Source organism: Mus musculus, chromosome 7, assembly GCF_000001635.26.
Source record: "Mus musculus strain C57BL/6J chromosome 7, GRCm38.p6 C57BL/6J".
Taxonomy (NCBI): domain Eukaryota; kingdom Metazoa; phylum Chordata; class Mammalia; order Rodentia; family Muridae; genus Mus; species Mus musculus.
In genome coordinates this window covers 134127113-134151471 of record NC_000073.6, presented here as the reverse complement: position 1 = coordinate 134151471, position 24359 = coordinate 134127113, and the positions used below count along the sequence as shown (strand labels likewise).

General features: G+C 43.6%; 1 protein-coding gene across 1 annotated transcript in view; it reads left to right on the top strand.

Annotated features, from left to right (window-relative positions):
* Adam12 (a disintegrin and metallopeptidase domain 12 (meltrin alpha)) overlaps positions 1-24359 on the top strand; it is a 341899-nt gene that overhangs the window by 73626 nt on the left and 243914 nt on the right. The window contains exon 3 of the mRNA NM_007400.2: positions 16680-16753. Within this exon, the coding sequence (NP_031426.2) occupies positions 16680-16753 (74 nt within the window). The remainder of the gene's footprint in view (positions 1-16679; positions 16754-24359) is intronic.

Below are 24359 nucleotides of genomic sequence, written 5' to 3'. Positions count from 1 at the left end.
GGACAGTGTGGAATGGTCAAAGCCTAGTGGGGGTGAACGTAGAGTTTGAGGAGCAAGAAGAGAAGCCAAATGATTATTTGACTAAAGCATCGGAGTTGGATGGCCCCAGGAATCCCTGTGGAGAACACAATACAGATTGTTGCTTCTCCAGAGAATGTTGAAACTTTAGATAAGCTCAGGATGTTTTTGTACATGATTTGGATCTGAGAATTTCTCTTAAGTGGCTCAAGCTGTCCCATGGCCATGATGCATGCTACCCATACATGTTTCTTGCATTTGAAAAGGATTAAGTGATTAGAGCTCTGTCACAGAGGACAAACCCTGATTTTAGGAGGTAAGTGTTAACTGTGTCTTGGGGACACAGAAGAGCTCGCAAGCCACAGTGTCTGCATCTTGCTGGGAGGAGGATAGACAATATGGTGCTCGTCTTCTGTGTATTTCTCAGGGGACTCATAAGGCCCTATGCCTTTCCTTGGCTCAGAATTAAGTACAACCTTGATGATTGTCCTCAAGGCTCTGGCCAACGAGCCACACCCTACAAGCTGTGACCTCATGTAAACATGCCCCTTCCTCTAATAAATCACCAGTCAGCTACAATCACCATCACTCTGCCATCCATGTTTCTCATCCTACCTCCTACATTTTTTTCACATTTAACTTAGGCATAGGAAGACTTTTTTCCTCTCACACTAACATACCCCCCATTGTCTCTTTATCATGCCATTAATGTAAGTACATTAACCCTGACATGTGTTGAATGTCCTTACAGTTTGGCACGTTCTTCCCCTACTCAAAGGTGGTCTTCAAAAGTACAAAACACATCTGTTTGCATATGTAAATAAAATAACAAGAATGGAAGCTTTGAAAGCTGGCGTACTCTTAGCACTCACTGAGTTATGGACCATCTGGTTGAATACGGCTCAGGAAACTGAAGCTGGAGTTCATCCAATATGGCGCTGCTAGCATTTGGGCTGGATCCTTCTTTACTAAAGTCAGGGCGGGCCTGTCCTGGCTTTGTAGGATATCCAACACTCGGGTGTTTAGCTTTAATTATCGACTTGAGAGACAACCTAGAATGGGAGAGGTTGTCTCAGTGAAAGACGGTTCCCATTGGGTTAGCCTATGGTGATGGATGTGGGTATTGTCCTCATTAAATTAATTGATGTGGAAAGACCCAATCTACTGTAAGGAACACCATTCCCTAGGCAGGAAGCTTAGAACTGTGTAAAAATGGAGAGAGCAATTCCTGTCAGAGGATACAGAATTTGAGGAATGCATCCCAGCACTGGGCATGTGTAGGGTGAGAGGTGGTGCTGGGATGAGTATCATCCTTACCATGTTTTTAGCTGCTCACTTAATCTAATTTCTGGTTCCTCAGCCCTGTAAGTCTGTTGAAAAAATTACCAAGATTTTTAGTCTCTCTGCTATCTCTTCTAAGTTCTACAGATGCCTTAAGCAAAACAGCCATCCTCAAACTCTGGGCTTAACATCAGCTTTCCTCCCCAAGCTTGATCCAAGTTCTACAGGCCTTTATTACTGTATACATTCTCCACTGCTTTTGAACCATTTTAAAATGCTCCTCCTATACTCTCTAGCTATTTTTAGGGGGAGAAGGGGCTTTAAATAGCTAATAGTCATGTTCATCCTCCAACCATCCATTTAAAGCAATGAGCATCAGACCTTAGTCTCCTGTTCATTTTTGTTACCATCCCCTGTGTGGGAGGGTACATACAGGTGTGTCTGTGTCCCAGCTGTTCACCGTGAAGCAGGCCAAGCATCTTGCTGCTTATATCTCTGCACGCTTTGGATTGTCTTCTCTGGATGAATTCTTAAGAGTGGGATAGTTGACTCAAAGCCGTGTGCATTTCTAAGGAATATGATAACAATTTCCAGATTGCCTCGTGGAAGGCTGGGCCAGTTCACACTTCTACCAGCTGTGCATGAAAATTCCTGTTTCTTGGCTTCCCACCAACACTGGTGTTTCATACTTTAATAAATCTGGCATGGCCCTGGGCGGCTACCAGGTTGGCTGGAGGAATCGCAGCATTAAAAGCTCTCAATAGTTCTGAACCTGTGGGTCACAACTTACAGGATAAATCTGTAGGTCAAGTGACAAGGTCTGTGGCTCAATAAAATGCCTATGAGCAGGCCTCGGGTGGATAGATCTGGAACAATAGCACTTCCTGCGAGGAAGAGCTATCAGTAACAGTGGATCACAGCAGCTGAGTCAGTGCTCGCCAGGACTGAATTTGTAGACTCCACAGGTCAAAGTGAGGAAGGGGTTTCCTGGACTCCAAATTAGGTGGCTCATATCAGAACAAGTGTTGCTACATTGTAAGGAGAACTTGTGTACCTGACTGGCTTCCAGGGCCAGTGTAGACTGATGCTCAGACAGTCACTAGACTGCAGGAAAAACAGTGGAAGGAATGGAAGTGTGTGGCTTAACAGGTGGTTTTGGGGAAGGAGACAACGACTTTGCATCACTCTTCTTGCTAACAAAAGGACACAGGACACAGGACACAGACATAAAGTGTTTTCGACCTGAACTTTATTCCCAGCAATTCTCACATAGGGAAGGGCATCAGACTGATCTCCTAGCACCACCCTTCAGGACCTCAGCTGCTGAGACTTGATGGGTAGAAGAGAAATATAGAGGTGTAGTATTCACCTCTGTGGTGGGTATGTGTCTGTGTGTGTGTGTGCACACGCACATGTGTATGAGCATGGATGTTTGCATATGCATGTGAGCTCTCATATATGTGTGTTTCCCCACACATGAGTGTATGTGTGCATATATGTGTGCATGCATGTGCATATCCTTACACACACACACAGATATATATAATATATATCTGAATCCGTTCACATGTATATGTTCATGTGTATCTATGTATGTGCATATATATGTGTGTGGATCTGTTCATATGTATGCAAATACATACATATATGCATTTGTATTTATAAGTATGAGTATACATGTACATGTATAAGTATGTATATGCATGTATATTGAGTGTGCATGCATGTGAATGTATATGTGCATATATATATGTACATGCATATATGTGTATATGTATGTGTGTATGTGTACATACAGATGTATGTGTGTGCATGCATATAAACATATGTGTACATACATGCATGTGTATAGTATGCTTGTACATGTGTACATGTGGTTTTGTGTGCTTATATATGTGCATGCATGAGTATGTATGTGCATGCATGAATTTGTGTCTGTCTCTGCTGTTCAGTACTTTATCTCACCACACATGTTTTCTTATAGTCTGTCTACTCTGTGTCCATTATTTGTTTTATTTGTTTTGGTTTAAACAGTTTCATTCTAGGATAGGTGAAACATTTAATACCTGTCTGTGCAGGCAGAACGAAGGCAGAGGATTGTAGGTTCTTTCTGGGAAGGCAGGAGGTCCACCACAGTGTTTTCAGCTTCCTATTTTATTCAGAGAACTTCAATCACAGTTTAGGTGTGGTTCTTCTGAGTGATTTCTCTCAGTTCTGCCAGGAGAAGAGAAATAAGAACTTGGTTTTGTGTATTTTGTGATAAGGTCCTATGGCTTGCTGCAAACTGAACACTGGAGAGTTATAGGACAAAAGGGAAGAAGACCGGGCCAGTGCACATGCTTCCTGGTGTAGCCTCCACTGTGAGCCCCAGAGAATGCTGTTGTGTGCTAGGCTGGACCTACGAGTGATGTGAACTGTGCCCTTGACCACCCAGCTGGTGACTCATGTTCACAGATGAGCAAATGCAGCTTAGATCGAATGGCAACAATGAAGTTACTCTGGAAGTATGGGATGGGACTTGAATTTGGCCCTAGTTCATCATGACCTTGATTAATTTGGGGAGAGAAAAAGTTTGTTATGAAAAAAATGAGTTCTGGTTTTCTGTGAGGCTGTTGGTGTGTTTTCTGCACCACTTTACCCTCTTGGAATTGGCAGGAGAATCTTTGATTTGAACTGGATGGTCAAGTAGTGGGTTCTATACATCCTTTCTTTCTCAGCATGGGCTGTAGGTGAGGCTCTTCTTCAGAGATCGGTGAAGGATGCACATGCATTTTTCCTTATACAGAATCTCTGAGTAAGTCATCTGGAAACTTGGATTCTTACAAAGAAAAGATTTTTTTTTCAACAGACATTCTATCTCTAGTAAATAATGGAATCTTGGTTTCCCTTGGTTACAAACCTTATTGGCTCATATAAATTATACATACGCATGCTCAACCCATCTGTCAGCTGGTCATCTTGCCCTCTTTCTTTCCTGTTGTCAACTCAACCTTGTTTAGCATTATCATCCAGTTAAGTTGACTGTCTATCTAATATTATGGGGGTTTTTTGGTAAGGTCATTCATAGGGATGCAGTCACTCTTCTCCCCAGAGGATGGCAAGCAAATCCTGAACACCCTGACATTCCTCCGAAAGCAAAGCCAAAAGCAAAGGCACATACAGCCATGGCTCTGGTCTGTCTCCCAGCAGCTTGTGTCATGTTGGTCCATGTCCTAGAGTCCTCATGGTGACATCATCACTGCTGCCTCACTTCCACTCCCAGGGTCCAGTTCACACTGACCACTTACAGTATCAGCCACCATGTAACTGATATACCGTATTTCCAATCTGAGATATTTTAATGACTCTGAACTTTATTTCAAAAAAAATCAAGATTAGTATCAAGGTAGACTATGAATCTACCATGGTATAGAAATCTACCATGGGGACATTTGATGGTGAAATGAAGAGACATTTTGTAATGGATAGATGGCATAATTCCCCCAAAGCTTTATATCCGTTCTGATTATTTTCCATTGCTGGAGGTGAAATTCTCTCACCTCTGATCCCTTCCTCCCAGCTTCCTCCCTTCTTTTTCCCCTCCTCTCCTCCCTTGTCCCTCTCTCCTCCTCCCTGCCCTCCAGGATCAGGAATGAAACCCCAGGCCCCTGTGCACTGGGTTCCATCCTTAGCTCAGATTTCACATTTGCTATACAAGAGAGCATGGCCTGAGTCTTGTGGGTAGATTTTAAAAGTTGGCTGAAATGTTAAAGGGCTCCTTGGTCAGTAAGAGTGGATCCATTAATTCAAGTGGCGCTATGTCAGGCAGAACATGGTGAAGCAGCTAAAGGGTGAGAAACAGTCAGCTTGATCTTCCACACCCATGAAGAGACCAGAAGACATATTTTTTAAAGTTATTTTATTTATTATTTATTGTGTCATGTGTGTATATGCTATATGTGTATATGAGCATATATGTTACAGTGCATGTACAGAGGTCAGAATAAGTCAGTTTTCTTTTTCCACCTCGATGTGGTTTCTGAGAACTAAACTCAGGTTGTTGACCTGATGTAGCAAGGACCTTTACTCCTGAGCCATCTCTCTGGTACCTAAACTTTACTTTTAGTTAACTAATCTTTGTACTCGATTACTGGTCATGATGCATATTTCAGTATATGAAATAAAGCCAGTTTTTAAAGTATATTTTTGTATAGCCCACTATGTGATAATTAGCCTAAGATATTAGACCACGTGCTTCATCATTGAGTTGGGTCCTATGATTTCTTCTGTGATCTACCTGCAACTCTCTGCTGTTGTAAGGTCCTCACCCTGTCCCACCCTTAGGGCTACCCTCTTCCTATCACGTTTCTTTGTTATAGGAACATTCAAAACCCTCTCTTGTAGCCATTTTGATTATGCGATACAATATTGTTTGACTTGGGGCCAAGGACTTCAAAGACAAATGCACTCACTCATAGACCCAGCTAGCTTTTAGAAGGGGCCAGGCCTGGGGTGATGGGCAATACCGTTCCTTGGACTAGGACCCAGGACATTATAAAAGGAATTGGTGTGCTAAGTATGGGCATTCATTGCTCTCTGCATTTTGTCTGTGGGTGCAATGGGACCAGCTGCCTCCAGTTCCTCTGTTGTGATTTCCCCTCCCTGATATAACCTCCAACTGTGACCCAAAGCACACCCTTTCTCCTTTAAGTTCCTTTTGTCAGGATATTTCAACACAACAACAAAGAAAGACAGTAGGCCAGGTGTACTAACCTCATCTTCATTTTACAATATTCTCAACTCAGTTTATCAGGATATAACCCAGTCCCAGGTTGAAGCATGGCCATATAGGATGATGAGAAGAGGGTAGCCATAAGGGTGGGACAGGGTGAGGACCCTACAACAGCAGAGAGTTGCAGGTAGATCACAGAAGAAATCATAGAACCCAACTCAATGTAGAGCTAAGGGTAGGATGGTGTAAGAGATAGCACTTGTATGGCCCCAAAAGAAGGTGGTTGTAATACTGAGAAGGGGACACAAGATGAGAAGTGCCCTTGGGGATGTTTGGAGGAGGTGTGAGTTTTAAACACTGAAGCATTTAGGGTTGCTGCTGAGAGACCTATAGGACAGAATGTTCAGGGCACATGTCAGGCCCAGGAGAGGAATGGACCTAAAGGCCTGAAGGAGAGGGCCTTATACATAAAGAACCAGGTCCCCACAGGCATCATTGGCCTTTGAGGGTTGGTCAATATTTTAAGAGAAGGAGTTGAATGCTACTTTTCATTCAGTGAAAGGTGCCATGGGAGGGCTTCTCTGTCCCAGGTCTCAGCTGGGTTGGAGCTAGAAATCCCTGTCCATGAAGCCTGGAAGGTCATCTAACCTAGGGAAATGAGAGGCCATGTGGAGATCTCTCTAGAACCACCTAGAGGGGCTTAACCCTATACCATCATGAATCTTAAGTCCTCAGGGCTAAGCCTGGGACTGTATACATTTCACTACCCTGATCTACCCATTTCAGAGCTTCTCCTCTGCCAGCACCAGCCTGCACCCCCTCTCCTCATCATCTGGTTCCTCTTCTCTCTTGACTCAGTGGTTCATGACAGGTAAGCAAAGGACAAAGATGATGACAGTCACGCTGCATGTCCGAGCGACATGACATATGAGCTCTCTTCACAAGGTCTATATGAATCTTGGCGTGTAAATTTTTGTGGCACAGTTAGAACAGATTTACAAAAACTCAGCAATTAGCTGTAATCCTGTTTGTAATAGAAGTTGTTTGCACTTAGCTTTGCTGAGTCCACAGCAACTTGGCAGTGACACCGTGATCGATAGCGGTTCTCTTTAAAGGGCTTCTTATATTCCGCTAATGTTTATTTGAAAGCAGTTGCAGTGATGCTTGGTAAATGGCTCTCGGTCAACACGAGAGAGGTGCATTCTCTCTAGAAGACAGCTTGCGTGCAAACAAACTAGCAACTTGAGCTATTAACTTCCTCTGAGTGACAGTTTTGAAATGGTGTTGCTGAGGGGAAAACAACGCAGAGTGTGAGTGTTTCCAGACATCAAATTAGTTTAGATAAATGGACTTTGAATAGGAAACCAAGCTTTCTGGTTAATACACATGGTGCATGCTGTGTTTGTGTAAACCCATTCCAGAAAGCAATCCTGGGCTAGACTATAATATTTTTAATACTGCGATTGTATCAGTAAGCACACCATAGGAAGCTATTTTGAACCAAGGTGAAGTTTAGAGAGGTATGTTGCGCTGTATCCACACGGGGCTCTTATTCGCTCCTGTCTGCTTCTGTGATGATGTTCACATACAGATTACTTAAAATCGTCTTCCCATGTGGAAGAAAGGAGAAAGCTAATTTGTTTCCAAGCCATCAATCCAGGACTGGCCTGGAGCCCGACTCATAAATAGAACCTCAATTAATAAACATATAACATTGCTTTATGAAAATTTAAAGAAAAACAGTTTATGATAGCCGTTTAGATCTAAATACAAAGAGCTTGTAAGGAAAGGAGCTTCCGCTGGATAAGCTACAATAAATAGTAAGAGCGATGGTGTCTCACTGCTGTCACGCTGGGAAGTTGAAACACATTTGCGGTTGGGTTTCTCTAAGGAAGATGCGTTTCCATTTCATCAAGCAGGATGGTTTGTAAATGGGCCTCTTACCTCTCAGATCCCACCAAAATTCTCTTGATTATGTCAGTTTTGGATGCTTCTGTAAGAAAAATGGCTTTGGCTTGAGTGGCTTACAAAGAGTCTGTTTCTCATCTCCCAGCTGACTGCTCAGAAGTCCAGTGAGCTGGGTGAGGCTTGACTCCAAATCCCAACAAGATAAAGAAGGCAGCTCAGGCAGCCTTCAGCATAGGAGACAGCAAGGCAGGATCCACTTTGCTCCCTGGAGGTGGGGTGGAATTCATTCTTTGTTTTCTCCATCTTTGAAGTAAGCAAGGCAAGGCTGGGGAGATGGGTCAGCAGTATGAGATCTGAGTTCCCCTGGGAAGTCACAGCAGAGGGGCTGGAGGCAGCTCAGCACATCGTTCCTACTGTTGAGAACAACGAGTGCTTGCGCTCAGCTCACTCCATCCTTCTGTACAGTCTTAGATCCTAGCCCAGGGAATGGTGCTACCCACAGTGGGTACTTCCTACCTCAATTAACCTTATCAGTAAATCAGTAGCCCTGCACAGGCATGTGTATATACTTATAATTTCAGGCCTGGGGAGGCAAAAATGTGTGGGTCCTTAGGCTTTCTGTCCAGGTAGCCTAACCTGCTCAATGAGCTCCAGGTCAACAAAGAGATCCTATCTCAAAAATCAAGGTAAAAGCCGGGCGGTGGTGGCGCATGCCTTTAATCCCAGCACTCGGGAGGCAGAGGCAGAGGCAGGCGGATTTCTGAGTTCGAGGCCAGCCTGGTCTACAAATTGAGTTCCAGGACAGCCAGGGCTATACTGAGAAACCCTGTCTCGAAAATAAACAAAAAACAACAACAACAAAAAAACAAACAAACAAACAAAAAACAAGGCAAATGGCACCTTAAGAACTATACCAACCTTTACTTCTGGCTCCCACATGCACATGTTCACATTTTCACAAATACCTGAACATGTGTAACTCACACTCATAGACACATACTTAAATGCACATGCATACTGTTTTTAAAGATCCTTGTGATGACATTAACTACTTCCCATGGAAACATTCCAGGTTAACCACCCCATCTCAACACCCTGTCTCCTAATCACCTTCACAGCCCTACTTATCACCCGAGTTGAGTTATTCCTGGTTTCTTGAAATGGTGTATGGAAAGGAAAGAGGTTATTTTCTTCATTTTCCCTACTAAGGGAACTGAGAGTTTATGGTTGGTTCAACAATTGATCTAAGGACTACTATCTAGCTAAAGTCCCATCCAACGGTGTCCTTTCTTAAATGAAGACACGGTGTTTTTCAAGAAAGTATGAAGTAGTTCTTTGCTCTGTTACCATGGCTTTATAGTTGGAGATGGTGCAGCCATGCTGTGGCCCTAACTTTCCATCTAGGATACTCCTGGAAGGCAGGCAAACACTCAGCCGTCTTCCTCTGTTGGAAGAAGTTTGAGGCTCCTAACCTGGATCCATGGCACTTCTTATGATGGACCCTCGTTTACAGAGGTATCAAGAGGCTGGTACCTCCCGTGTGCCCCCAGGTGCTTTACCTGTGGCCTTGAGCTTCGTGAGTATCATAGGCTGATAAGAAGTTGCCAACTCGGACACTGTCCTTTCGTGTTCCTGAGCCATGGACAGATGGTCACTTCAGTGCATAAGTCTGTTTCTCCTTGCTGCTTAAAGAAATGTCTAAAGGCAGAAGGTGGTGAGAGGACACAAGGCCAGGGACCTGCTGTCGTGGACTGTGGGGAAGTTGTCAGCTAGACTCAGTTGGAAGCAGACTTCTGCAGGCTCATGACAACTCAGTCTCATACCCTGGATACCAATCACTATGGGATCCTGTCATGTCATTAAAATGCATATTGCTGAAGCCATTGCCTCACCACAGAGTCTTGTCTTCAAGCTACCATGTCATATGGTACTGTCCCCAAATCAGCACATGATCTTCTATATGAACTACCATGTCACTAACGTGTTCCCAAACTTCCGAGTCCTGTTCTTCTAGCTACAATTTCTGTGAAAGGCACAGAATCCAAAGCCATTAGGAGGCAGGCTCTGAGGACAAGAGCTTCATGAGATTTCCTCCTGCCAGACTCTCTCCAGCAGTGCCCCATGCTGGTGGACCCAGGGTTTCTATGCTCCCTGCCACACCCTCCACTCTTCACCTTAAATCTCACTGGAACATGCATAAATCCTAAATCCTCTGGCTTCCTTTCTTGTGGCCCTAGGCAGAACCTCCCTTTCTTGTTTTGATGACTTAATCACTGTGGGGTGCACAGGAATGGGGCAGGAGGGTCCAGAGTCTCCACCTGGTCATTGGGAGACTAGATGCTCAGTGCTCATTTTATCCAGCACCATAGGTAAATTAACCCGCTCATCTCCCTTGGGGCTGGAGGTGTGGCTGTGCAGCAAAGTGTTTGCCTGTCACGCCAAGTTCCTCTCCCAGCGTCACAAGAAATGTAGGAAGCAGGAAGCACATTACTTAGCTCTGCTTGCCTCCCATCTTCAAAGGAACAGAATGCATGGCCATTCTCAGGTCTCGCTGACTATGTATGGGGCCCATGTACAGCCCCCTGGATCCTTCAGAGATGCCAGACTCTTGGCTGAGGTGGGCAGCCTGTTGAGGCCCTAGAAAAGTTCTACATGTTTCTTAGAGAACATGTGTGGCTAGGAAAAGAGACCAGAACCCCTCCTATGCCTCGTGAGAGGAAGTTTACTGTCTTGGGGTCTCTCTTCTCCCAAGTAACATGTTCCTTTGGTAACTTGCATTGCCTCCCCACTCTGTCCTTTGCTAATGTGTGCTTCTAGGTTGTTGCGCTTGGTGTAGGAAGCATGCATGGTGAGGCTTATACATGCCTGCCTTCACAGAGGTTCTATTTTCCTGGGGTAAGTAAACCACTAATAAATAAATGAAAACACAAGTGAATAGCCACTGGTGGCAATGCATGCTAGAAGAAGCAGGATGCAGCCAAGATCACATAGGTGCCCATGGCCAAGCCAATGGCCAACAACCAATGGTTAGGCCACTCAGAGAACCCAGGGAGAACATTTCAACATTAGACCTGGGAATGCTGGGTATGGCTACAAGAAGATAATGAATTACATGATCAGGAACTTTGGAGGATCAAGAACTGGACTAGGGGGATGTCCATGTTGAGGGGAACCAAAGCCCTATCTGGGCTGGAGGAAGGTGGAATGTACTTTCTCTGATATATACATATTCTCCCCAGAGGGAGAAACAAACTGAAAAGCTATGATATGTCTTAGGCCAGAGAATGAAGTGAGAGATTTCCCAATATGAATAAATGATAAACCCAGTATTGGACAGTAAAGACAAATACTTCATTGCATATGTTCATGCACATATGTGTGTGAGTGTCCGCACACACACATGTGATTGTGCATGTGTGCACATATTGGCAGTGTTAGATATCCAAGATATGCTAGACACGTACCTGGTCTACAATCCCAGCCCCTTATGAATCCAGCAAAAGCAGCTTTTACTGTGAAGAATTTGTGCTCTCTGTTCACAGTTGGACACATGGGTTGCTAATATCAATTTTCCACTGCAAAAAAAAAAAAAAAACTCAATGATAAAAATCACTCTCACTTATGTAATAACTAACAGGCCCCAAGCCAGAGACCTCCCGTGATGGTGCTGTAGTGCCTTAATTCCTCACTGTGCTAGCCTGCATTTACTTCAGTTTTGTCTTCCCTATGTTCCACGGTGTGCAGATCTTGCTGGCTCCAGAGCTAACATGCTAATATTAAAGTGGTAATCAAGATGCCTCTAAATATTCATAGCAATAAATGCCTCCCTTGTGCCCCATGAATGCCAGAGCTGCGGTCTGAAGCATTTATTTAGTGCTGGAGAGGGACTCAGCTATTCCCCAGCTCCCTTCAATGCAGTATTTTAATACTGTTGTTATGCCTGAAAAATGAGATCCCTCTGACCTTCCAGCATGATGGTTTAGATGGATGGCTTTGGCTCTGAGTGGGCCCCTTGGAAAAGATGACCTCAAGGCTGTGATGGGAATGGACGCTGCTATTGAGGGTGATTCTCTGCTCCTGCTGAGCCTGTGCCAAGGCACTGCCACAGGGCTTCAGCTTCAAGGTCAGGGTCAAAGTTTTCTAAGTCATTGAGAATTCAGTGTGTGTGTGTGTCTGTGTGTGTGTGTGTGTCTGTGTGTGTGTGTGTCTGTGTATGGTGTATGCACACTTGTGAAAGGAAGAAAAGAAGGGATGGTAATTTTTATCTATAAATTCCTGACCTTTTGCTTTCTGGTAGAAAATTGCTATGAGCAAGCAGGTATCCACCTGTGCAACAGAGCACACACTCTCCACGGTAAAATCTGCCACTAATAGATACTAAAGGGATAAGGATGAGGCTCGGGTAGGAAGCATGAGCTGGATTTTCATGGGAGAGCGGTTTCACATGTCCCAAAGATTCTCTGCCTGTCACTGATCGTAGAGATAGAAACTAAAGCCTTGGGCTATAAATGGTTCATAAGATAATATTGCTTTGCCTCTAAGCCATAGGACCTGAGTTCAAGGTCTGGAATCCGTGTGCTGGAAGGTAAGAAACAACTTTGGCACGTTGTGCACTTACCTCCACACGTGTGCCATAGCACTGACTCCCAGTAAACGAATAGGTGTAAAGAGTTAGAGCAAATAAACACTCAGTAAGGTGCCCTTATATACTTAGCTAATTTTCTTTGTCAGATATCCAGGACATGGAGTAGCCAGAACATGTATCCAGTAACTGAGGGAACGCAATCCATCCATACATTAGAAACAGTTAATTAATTACTAATTAATTTAAAATCCCCAGTGAAGGCAAGTGGACAAATCCTACCACCCATAGAACCTATTCAGTTACAGACATGACACAGATATGTGAAGTCATGTACAGAGAAGGGATCAGGAAAAAAAAATCAGTGAGCATCTATTTACATGACTGTGGGTATATAAATCGTTTTACATAATAGAATATTGTAAATTTATAAGGATGAACAACACATAGAACCAATAATTCCTACAGGTATAAGATTAAGCCAAACCAGCCATAGAAGAATGGACTCAGTATAAGGCTAATGTTTGTTTAGAAATACATAGAGTATGAATAAACTATAAATGAAATCAAGTAATATTAATTAGTGACTAATGGGTTTAGGATAATGCTTACTGCTGGTGAGGAATGAATGGGACGTAAGAATGAAGAAGGAATGTTGTAGACTCAATTACATCCCTGACCCGGCCCGATCTATACTGAAGCTCTGACCCGTCTCCTTGGAATGTGGAACATCTAGAGAAAAGGCCTTTAAGAGGCTAATCAGGTGAACTGAGGTCACAGCGGGCAGTTATGACTTAGAACAAAATACCTCATAGAACATCTTAAGGAAGAAATGATTAATTTTGACTCATGTTTTCAGTTTAGTGTGGCAGGGAAGGATTAAGTGTCAACTCAGCTTATGGAGGCAGAAACACATTGGCAGAGGGTCTTCACCTCAAGAAAGTCCAGGAACCAGAAAGTGAAGCCAGAACCAGGGACCAGGGAAAAACCTTTGAGAGATTGCCGTTAATGACCCGTCTCCACCAGTAGACCCGACTTCCTCAAAGTGTCACCACCAACTGGGAATCAAGCACTCAAAACATGAACCTCTGAAGATCTTTTCAGGTTTAATCTATAACATATGGGTAGGTCCTAACCCAACAAGGCATGCAGACTTCTAAGAAAAGTTTGGAGCATAGCCATGCAAAAGTTAACATCAACCTACTATGGGCAGTGCCATCCCTATGCAGGTAGACCTGGACTATCTAATAAGTGTAACTGAGCAAGCCAGGAGAGACAATCCAGTAAGCAGCATTCCTCCATGGTCTCTGCCTCGGTTCTTGCCTTGGCTTCCCTCAATGATGGGTTATAACCTGTAAGACAAATAAGCCCTCTCCTCTCCCCAGGTTTCTTTTGGTAACAGTGTTTACCAGAGCAGCAGAAAAGCAAACTAGAGAAAGGGCTTTCTACAATTCTGGGAATAGTCTACATCTTCATCTGGGTAGTAGATACCCTACGAGTATTTTATTTTTAAAAAGTACGTTCGTAGAACCCAGATGCCCCTCAACAGAGGAATGGATACAGAAAATGTGGTACATTTACACAATGGAGTACTACTCAGCTATTAAAAAGAATGAATTTATGAAATTCCTAGGCAAATGGATGGACCTAGAGGGCATCATCCTGAGTGAGGTAACACATTCACAAAGAAACTCACACAATATGTACTCACTGATAAGTGGATATTAGCCCAGAAACTTAGAATACCCAAGATATAAGATACAATTTGCCAAACACATGAAACTCAAGAAGAACGAAGACCAAAGTGTGGACACTTTGCCCCTTCTTAGAATTGGGAACAAAACACCCTTGGAAGGAGTTACAGAGACAAAGTTTGGAGCTGAGATGAAAGGATGGACCATCTAGAGACTGCCATATCCAGGGATCCATCTCATAATCAGCCTCCAAATGCTGACACCATTGCATACACTAACAAGATTTTACTGAAAGGACCCAGATATAGCTGTCTCTTGTGAGACTATGTTGGGACCTAGCAAACACATAAGTGGATGCTCACAGTCAGCTATTGGATGGATCACAGGGCCCCCAATGGAGGAGCTAGAGAAAGTACCCAAGGAGCTAAAGGGATCTGCAACCCTATAGGTGGAACAACAATATGAACTAACCAGTACCCCCCGGAGCTCGTGTCTCTAGCTGCATATGTATCAGAAGATGGCCTAGTCAGCCATCAGTGGAAAGAGAGGCCCATTGGTTGTGCAAACTGATGTATGCCTCAGTACAGGAGAACGCCAGGGCCAAGAAGTGGGAGTGGGTGGGTAGGGGAGTGGGGGGGGGAGGGTATGGGGGACTTTTGGGATAGCACTAGAAATGTAAATGAAGAAAGTACCTAATAAAAATATATTTTAAAAAAGTATGTTCGTATACTTTACATATTTTTTTCGAGGTACTTCTCCCAGTTTAAAAGAATTATAGCGGCTGCTTAAGTATCTTTGGCTTATTGATTAGCACTTGATTGATTGGTTCAGCAAATACAGTTCTTTGTACATCCAACAAAGGATGTAGTTCCATTAGGTAAATCAGTCAATATATCATCGTAAGAATGGTGTGCGTTATGGTCTTCAGTCAATAACAATTAGGAAAATGGACGGAAGCATGCTTTTAAACAAAAATGTCCAGTATAATGAGTAAATTGGAATGAAAGTTCCCTCCATTCTCTTCCTCCACTGGATATTTCTTGTACCACCCAGCCCCAAACTGGTATACTGTGGTGGTTTATACTGGTTTTCAATGTGATACAATGTAGAATCACTTTGGAGACAACTGTCTGGGCATAGGCATAACTAAGAGATGGTCTAGATTAGGTTCACTGTGCCAGAAAGATCAACCCTAAATGTGGGCAGCACCATCCCCTGGACTAGGCTGTCTACACTAAGGTTGGGTATATGGATTAGGGGAGGGAAGCAGGGAAGGGAGGGCTGTGGAGCAAGAGGAAAAGATGTATGCAGAGCTATTTCCCTGGCATGGAAGGACTCCTTCCTTCAGTACTCACCTGTTATCTGCCCAGTCCTCTGGTGGCTATAAAGATGTGCAAGCTAACACACCAATCTCAAGTAATATAATGCCCTTTCTTTTCATGGGGAAAGGACAGGACAGCAGTAGGTTGATGGTGATGTGACACTTCTTCTAATAGCTGATTTTTAAGCTGATTCCAGTAGACAGTCAGGAAAAGCATCTCAGGTAGAGAAGCAAGCATGTGCAAATTCTCAGGACAGCAGGACAAGTCTTGTGTTCCAAGAGCAGGCAAGGCGTGTAGGCATGTGAAAAGCATGTGGAAGTCTGCAGGGGAGAGGACTTGGGAACCACAGGCCAAGTTCAAAGGTGATATCCTACCAGTGCAGCGAGAAACAAGCACAGGCTCACTGGAAGATTGAAGTTTTAAGCGACCTTCCACTGCTAGAGAATAGATGGGAAGAAAGCAAAGGCAGACTGGGGAGAGCCTGGATTAGAAGGATTTATAGGAGGAAGCCATGTATGGAGGAGAGTTGCCTGAGGGTTGAACAGGAAAGAGATAGAGGGGAGAATGGGAAGAAGCCATGGGAGCAGGAGGGGTGCTATAGAGAGCAGCTCTGCAGGACTGTTCCCCTGTTCAGTAGAGGGGGTAAAAGCCCCGGAGCCCGACGGATGATTGAAGGGTTTTCTGCCACAAGCAGATAATGAATAATGATGCCCTTTGTACAGTCAGGGAAGATCAAAGAAAGGGTGGATGGGGTGGATGGGGTGGATGGGGTAGATGGAGCTACGATGTGAGGGAAGGGTTCGGAGGAAGAATCACTAAAGGAGAAGAGTAGAACAGCCACATAAGAGCCAGGTGCCCTATTTTTTTTTTATCTCTGTCACTCTGGTCTTCAGTACTTGGAGTTGAAGAAAATCCCCAAGAATAAAATCACCAATCTTTATCTATCTATCTATCTATCTATCTATCTATCTATCTATCTATCTATCTATCTATCTATCTATCAATCATCTGTGTCCTTTGCCCCTTCCCTGTCTCCCCCTTCTCCCAGTCAACCTCAACACCCCTCTTCCCTCCCCACTGACTATACTGATGAAGAACATTCAGGTGTTGGCAAGGCTAAGCCAAACTGCCTTTCAGCTAACCCTTCCTGTTCATTTTTTCAGGATCATCCAGACGTGCTGACTGTGCAACTGCAGCTGGAGAGCCGAGACCTGATCCTCAGCCTGGAAAGGAATGAGTAAGTCAAGGCCATTCTTGGTTACAGAGTGGCGGAGAAAGCTAGGGCCATGTCCACTAAAAACGGCTCTATCTTTTATATCACCGCCAGGATGGATCCAATCTCACGAACTTGCTCCAGTGTAATAAGCTGCATCTTACGCTTTTCTTCAAAAATTTGGCTCTTTAATGGAGAAATTATAAATTCCCAGAAAATAGTACACTGGGTTTCTTTGTTGTTGTTTGTTTGTTTGTTCTTTCTTTCTTTCTGAGAGAATAGGTCTGTTATGTTTCATGTATGGCTTCTCAGGGGAAATGGCGTCTCCTTTACCCCCTGACACTCCCACAAGAACCACTGCTGCAAAGGACTTCTCTCATCTATTTAACTCTTACTTTAGCTAAGGAGGTCTTCCAGTGAGCAGCCTGTATTTAATAGATTAACTTATTTGTCAGGTCCCCCCTCGTGTAAAGCAGGAGAACCAGCTGCTCTTCCTCACTCTGAAGAATGGGGGTCCCCTGGGCGTGGGGGTGGGGCTGACAGAGGAAGGAAGACAACCACCAGGGACACGCACTTGCAGAGACAGGATCAACCTCCATATAAGCAAACCACCCCCTTCATTGTATCAGAGCTTGCGTTTGTGGCCCCGAGACAGTCCGATGGAAGAGCCGCCCGTCCTGGCATGTAGCATCTGAGGCCACAAAGTGCTATATGCATAAAATGGCACAGCCTGCTCCCTGGGATCTGCAACTTGCCGCTTGGTGTTTTCTCTTACATGCCTAGCTTTCACCACCGCGTGGATCAAAGGCATGAAAACCAGTAAAGAAATGACATGTTTTAGCTTTTTCTTGTATCCTGATGACTTGAAAAAAGAGATCTGGGCACACGGGTTGAATACTCAGAGTCAGAACAGAATATTATTTTGCTTTTATGTGGCTATATTCAGAAAGCAAACATCTTAGAAGATCTTTTTAGACAATGTAACTGGTGTGTATGCATGTGCAGGTATAGGGGCGCACCCATGCATACCAATGCGTATTTACATATGTGAGACAGACGGTTGCTTCCCCTATTGCTTTCTCCACTATGGGCAATTTTTTTTTTTCCTTTTTGAGACAGGGTCTCTCACTGAGCCTGAAGCTAAACACTAAGTTTTCCCACAATAATTTTACATGGACAAAAATAGAGGGGCCGGAGAGATTGCTCAGTGGCTATACATCTTGCGATAGAAACATGATGACTTAAATTCTGAGTCCCCAGCACCCACATAAAATCCGCTGGGAAATTCATCTTTTATTTTTTTGCATTGCTGCACATATACGGTTTTGAAAATATCTCCATGGAGGTAACTAGGGGATTTGTTTAGAAGGTGAAATGTCCTCTGTGGGCTCAGGTGTTTAAACCCTCGCTTCTCAAATGGTAGCGCTGGTTTGGAAGGCTGTGAAGCCTTTAAAGAATAGGGCCTCTCTAGAGAAGGTGGGTCACTAGTGGTAGACCCTGAGACTTCATAACCTGTCTCACTTGTCTGCTTTCTCCTCCTGTGCGTGGATGCAGTGTGACCAACAACCTCACACTCCTACCACCATGCCTTCACCATGATGGACCTTGTTTGCAAACTGTCCATCAAAGTAAACCTTCCCCGAAGATGCTCCTTGCCAAATGTTTGCTCACAGCAGTGAGAAAAGTAGCTGGTACTCTAGATGCTCTCTGAAAGACACAGAAAAACAAACAAACAAACAAACAAACAAACATCTCATAAAGACCTCTGTAGGATCCTGTGTCCTCTATGGGTTGCTATGATTGGCAGCAGGGCTTAGAAATGTCTGTCCTGCACATGGTCTGGGCATCTGGCCATTGGAGAAACATGTTGCCCAGCACAGGGGAGGCTGTGACCCTGAGCTTGCAGATGATCTTAGGGATGCAGGTAGAGGGGTGGAAAAGATCTTATGAAATCCTTTTCTGTTTTTACTACAAAGAGTTTGTTCCACAACAGAAAACAGAAGACCATCAGGATAAAAGAAACAAAGAATAACAACAAAATAAACCAATGTACAAACCCTGGGTGACAGGGCAAGTACAAAGGTGGACGCTTGCCTTATGAATGTGGCTTTGCTTTGGATGTCTGTAGTTGACACAGCAGTCTTTGTACAACCCTCCACCACTGCTTCAGTTAGCATCATTATTGGCGTGCCCTTCCATAGAAAATGCTGTCTTGGCCCCATCTGGTTCTCTAGGTTTGTAAAGTGGGTTAATTGCTCTGTTCATGGCTCCCTCTGGAAGTGATTTACCCTCTGTTACTGAAGATAGCATAATGCATGCTGACAACCAGACAAAGGATAATTTGTGTGGGAAATCATCTCAAAGGTGCCCTAATTTATTCCTGTCCAATCCTTTAGGCCTTTCCCAAAATAACCTCAGAATTAGAAAAGTTAGAAACACAAAATGCTTTTTTTTTTTTCTCAATCTCTTCCTTCCTTTCTTCCTAATCTCTTTGTCTATATTTTTAGAGGATATGGATTGTGAGACTGGAGAGATGACCCAGAGGTTGAGAGAACTTGGTTCAGGACCTGGGTTCTGTTCCCAGCACTAACATGACAGCTGATAACTGTCTCTTACTTCGATTCCAGGGGATCCAGTACCCTCTTTTAGCCTCTGTGGGCTCTACACTTCCAAGATGCACAGACACACATGCAGCCAAAGCACCCATACTCATAAAATAAGAATAAATGAATCCTTTTTTTAAGTATCTGGAATATCTGGGCACAGTGGTAAAATTGTAATCTCAGCACTTAGGAGGCGGAGGCAGAAGATTCGCCACAAGTTCAAGGGTAGAATGGGCTGTATAGGGAACTTTTAGGCCAGCCCTGGCCAAAAATAACAAAACAAAACAAACCCTTAATAAAAACTATAATAATGGATTTAAATTTACAATACATAGTGACTACACAGTTATCCCTCTGAGGTGCTGTAGCTTCGGCTTCCTTATACCAGTTGTACTGATTTCAATTTTGCAGTGCTGTTAATCAAACCCAGGGACTTGTGTGCGCTGAGCTAATGCTCCCCTCTCGGCTTTTCCTTGGTCCCCACCTGTGCCAATTTTAAAGATCAGTCTGTTAAAAGTAGTGTTTTCATAATTCAGACGTTCTGGTATTGCTCTTTTAATGATGTTTTTACCCAAATATTCAGTGCAACCTTTTAAAAAGAAGATTACGTGTCTATTAAAAGTGAAGCGATGAATATGTACAGTTTTGTGAGGAAGGTAAAACTGTTATGATTCTCCTCGGCTGTAAGACACAAAAGGTAATTAATCCTGCACCTTTTAATTAAATTTTAATTTCCATAGCCTTTGGCCCAGGAGAGCCAATTTAGAAAGTTTAGTCAAATGAAGCTGTAAGAAATGAGAACGGGTCATTAAAATATTTAACACCCAGGACAGTAGAGGATCTGACCAATCAGATAGCCAGACTGTTACAGCTAGGAATTAGCCCCAGGTTCAAAGTCATTCACTGCCGAGGCTCTTCCTCAAAATTAAATTGGAAGAAGAGGAATAAAATGATGAAGAACTTTACTGCTGCAAAAGAAATTCCACGATGTGCCCAATGTAAATACCGTGTTAGGAAATCGTACACATGGCCTTCAGTTTTCATTTCAAAATGATATGTATGCCACATAGCTCTGAATACAGGGACTATAAAAGGATGCTTTATTGTTTTACAGTAAGAAAATATCATGTTATAAGTTAGGAAGGAACTTTATTTTAAAAGTGTGAAAACTGGGAATGTTTCAAAAGAGAAAGGATGGCATGTGCCCCAGCCATTAAAGGACATACAAAACAGGACCATTTTTCAAAAGACCTTTGAACAGCCTCAAGCAACTCCCAGAGAGCAAAAATTGTCGTCTTTTTGAGCAACAAAACCCTGGATATCTTGAGATTTGTTATAATTTAAAACATGCTTAGCAATTAAAACTGAACTAAGAGTGGCCTTGGTCCCTTCGATCACAAGAAGTGTCATCTAGTCTGATGCTGGCAGAGCCCTCTCATTATCCTCCTCAAACCCCTGCCTGGTAAGACAGCTCTTCACAGAGCAGAGCTGGCTTCTTATGAAATACTCATTTCAGGGGATCTGTTTGATTTGCCTTCTAGCATCCCTAATTTGTGCAAAGATCTGCTGGTGGCTTAAAATATGTGTTTATTTAACCATAATTGAATGTTTAAAGAAACATTAAGTTTCCCTGGAGCAGCATCTATCAGGACGTTGCCGTCTGTCTATGGGACAGCAGGGACCAGATTTTAGCTGCTGTAACTCCCCTGCATCCCTATAGATTCCCCAGCCATTCCTCAGTGTTGCAGAAACTGCATCTTTGATCAAAATGCTTTATGGGACATGCTGGCCAGTTTAGACATCCATTTTATTTTCCTTTTTTTTTTTTTTTAAACTGAGAGCACTAGACCCCATTCAACACATCTCTCTGCCCCAGGGAGCCTTCGTTAGCAAGTCCTATTCCACCACTGCTCAAAGGTAGCTGCCGTGGGAAATCCATGAAAAACTAAATTTATACTTGGGGACTCTCTGAGCACAAAGAATGTCACTATTGATTTTATCCTACCTGGAACAATTCCAGACATCTCTAAAAGGCACGTCTAATTAGTACTTTGCTCCAGAACAATAACAGAGTGAGCGTTTAAACATTGTTCCATGGTGGGTATAAATATCTAGGAGGGTGTTTGTTTTAATTTGGGGATTATAACATAATAGCATTTCTCCCATCCATTTCCTTCCTCCAAACCTTCCCATATATGCCTCCCAACTCTCCTTCAAATCCATGGCCGTAACTTGCTCAGTCCATATAAAGTTATTTTCATGTGTTTTCAGGGCTGACTGTTAGGCACTGGAAAATCATTAGGTGTGCCCTTTCTTCCCTGGGGAAGTCCACCTCTCCCACTCCCAGCTTTCCTCGACTGGCCTCGACTGGCCTTTTGTGTAGGGTGGAGGCCTCATGGACCTCATTCACTTTTTCACGTCCATAGGTATCACCCTTGTTTAGCTCTCATTTGGCAGCTATGTTGGTGAGACTTTATGTGTGTAGTTCTGTTGTTGCAAAGAAGTCAATCTCACAGCAAACTCCCTGACCATTTGGCTCTTACAATCTTTCCATACCTTCTTCAGCAATCTTCCCTGAGCCTTAGGTGTGGGAATTGTTTTGTAGATGCACCCATTGTGTCTGGGCTCCACAACTCTGCATCTTGATGGTTGTGGCTTTCTATAGTGGTCTCCAGTTACAAAGAGAAGTTTCCTTGATGAGGGATGAAGACTACACTTATCTGTGGGTGTAAGGAGAAATGTTTATAGATTGTTGCTAGGGATTATGCTGGTTTACTAAAATTGTGGTCTTCTCCAATATCCACGACTTCACCAGGACTGAGTAGTTGGCTATGTTTCCAATACCAGCTATGTTTTCCCTCTTGTTGAGTGGATCTGAAGTCCAGTTAGAGAGGGGTTGGTTACCACCTAGGTGTGTGTACCACAACTGCACTTTTAGTGTTATCACAACACACTGGATGTTGAAAGGTGTTGTTATAGGTTGCTCCATAGGTGTTACGGACGTGTAGGACTGTTGGTTGCTTCCCGACTTTGGAAGCTTACATGGTACCTTCTGTTACCAGGTAAACTAACTACCAGGGAAGGTCAGTCCCCACTCAGTGGTCTCTAGGCATTATTTCTAGAGTGCACGGTGTTGTTAGCAATAAGGACTTACCTTCCACCTCTGGGGGATAACCAAAGGCAACAGCAGCAGGCCATATGTTCAGAGAGTTTCTTTGACAGCCATAACCAATAACTCAAGTGAGGGCTTCTCCTGTCTGTTGAGGTTTTTGTTAGGTTGACTTTGGCTCTCGGAAGGAGCACCATCAGTTCAGATGAGGAAAGTTCACTAAAACAATAGATGTATATCCACACATGGCATTATATATGCTTTTTAGGTAAATAGTTAAAAGTATAATTGCTTTTGGCTTTCTTAGACATATTTATAAGGGTGTTTATTTTAGATAATTCCTCAGACTACATCATACAAATGGGAGAAGTGTGGCTAGTGTGGATATTGCATTTGGCAGATTAAGACTTGGCTAAATGACCATGTAGAGGATGTTGGATCATCATTCATGCTGACCTGGGCTATGATGGGCAGCTGGAGAAGCTGCTGCTGGTTGCCTTGGGGCAATCCTTTCACTTAGCCTCACCCTGGCCCATGGTTTTGGCAGTTGCTGCTATAAAGACATAATGGGGTGTCCTAATCACATCTCCTGGCAGCGCAAGGCTGAGGGGATAAGCGTGCCTGACACGGCAGGATCTGGATTACCGAGATTTTTACACTTTGGATCAATGGGCCAAAACTAACAAGATGAGATTAAATAGAGATAAATGTAAAGTCCTGTGCTTGAGTTAACAGTGTAAGAAACAAAAGCCCTGCAAGTTCAGGAAAATTGGCCAGTAATCTTGTGAATGAGACTGCTGACTCAACAGGAACCTTCAAGGCTACATAGCTGCTGATAAGCTTGACTGCCACAGAGCATGTGGAAGGCAGTAGCAAGCCCTAGACTAGGGAGATCGCTTTTCTTTCCTATAGTGAGCCTGGCCAGGCTACATCTAGACCCTATATTCTTTACAGTCCTACATGGCATTTGAGAGCCAGTGGATCCTGCCTTTGTGTGCCCACTGTTGATCAGTGGTTCTCTTCTCCCTACCAAGCAGGAATGACCTAAGGTCAGAGGGAGGGTTGTGATGTACCACCGCTATCTCCCACACAGCCTACTGATCATTGGCACCAAGTAACCCTTACAATACTAGTGAATGATGGAACCTGAACTGCCTGCAGTCCTCAGACACGAGTCGCTAGGAGGTTGACGACATGTCCTACAGGGTATAGGAAACTATTTCAGGAGAGGAGCTTTGAAACCCAGCTGTTGTTTAAGCTGCTTGCAATCTGCTTAAGGTCTGCCCCAATTTCGTGGTCTGCAGAGTCGGGTTAAGGTCTGTGAACATCAGTGTTGAAAGATTACTGCTCATGTTGTCTCTGATGCTCAGTGTAAATGGTTTCAGTATGGTTTCACTGCCACGCCTGTGATGCTCATTATTTTATCACACTGGCTTCTTTTTGTGCTCCACTTAAGACTTTGTGGGGGAGTGAAAAAACTGGTTTAGATCTGTTCTCTTCCCAGAGGTCAGGTAACGGCCATGCATCTCAGTTCTGACCAGACCTGGATTAGCTGGAGCCATCCTTTGGGTTCTTGTTGCAAGAAAGATTTTAACTTCATGGTCTTGATATTCTCAACCACTGCAGTTGTAAAGCTCTTGTGTGTAGATTCTTCACATTTTCTCAGAGGAATGCCACCTACATGTAGCATCATGAGCTCTAAATTTCCTTCCTGATTCTAAGTGCTGGTTAAATGAAGAACAAAACTTGACTCCCTAAATCCATGACTCCACCTCTCTGCTTCCCTTATTCTGTTGATAAATCCTCATTAGCATTTTGTTAATGCATCATTGACATCTGGTCATTCACTTACTTTTCTCTTCATTTACTCATGAATATTTGATTGCCACCTGACATGACCTTGGGCAGTGGAGATGAT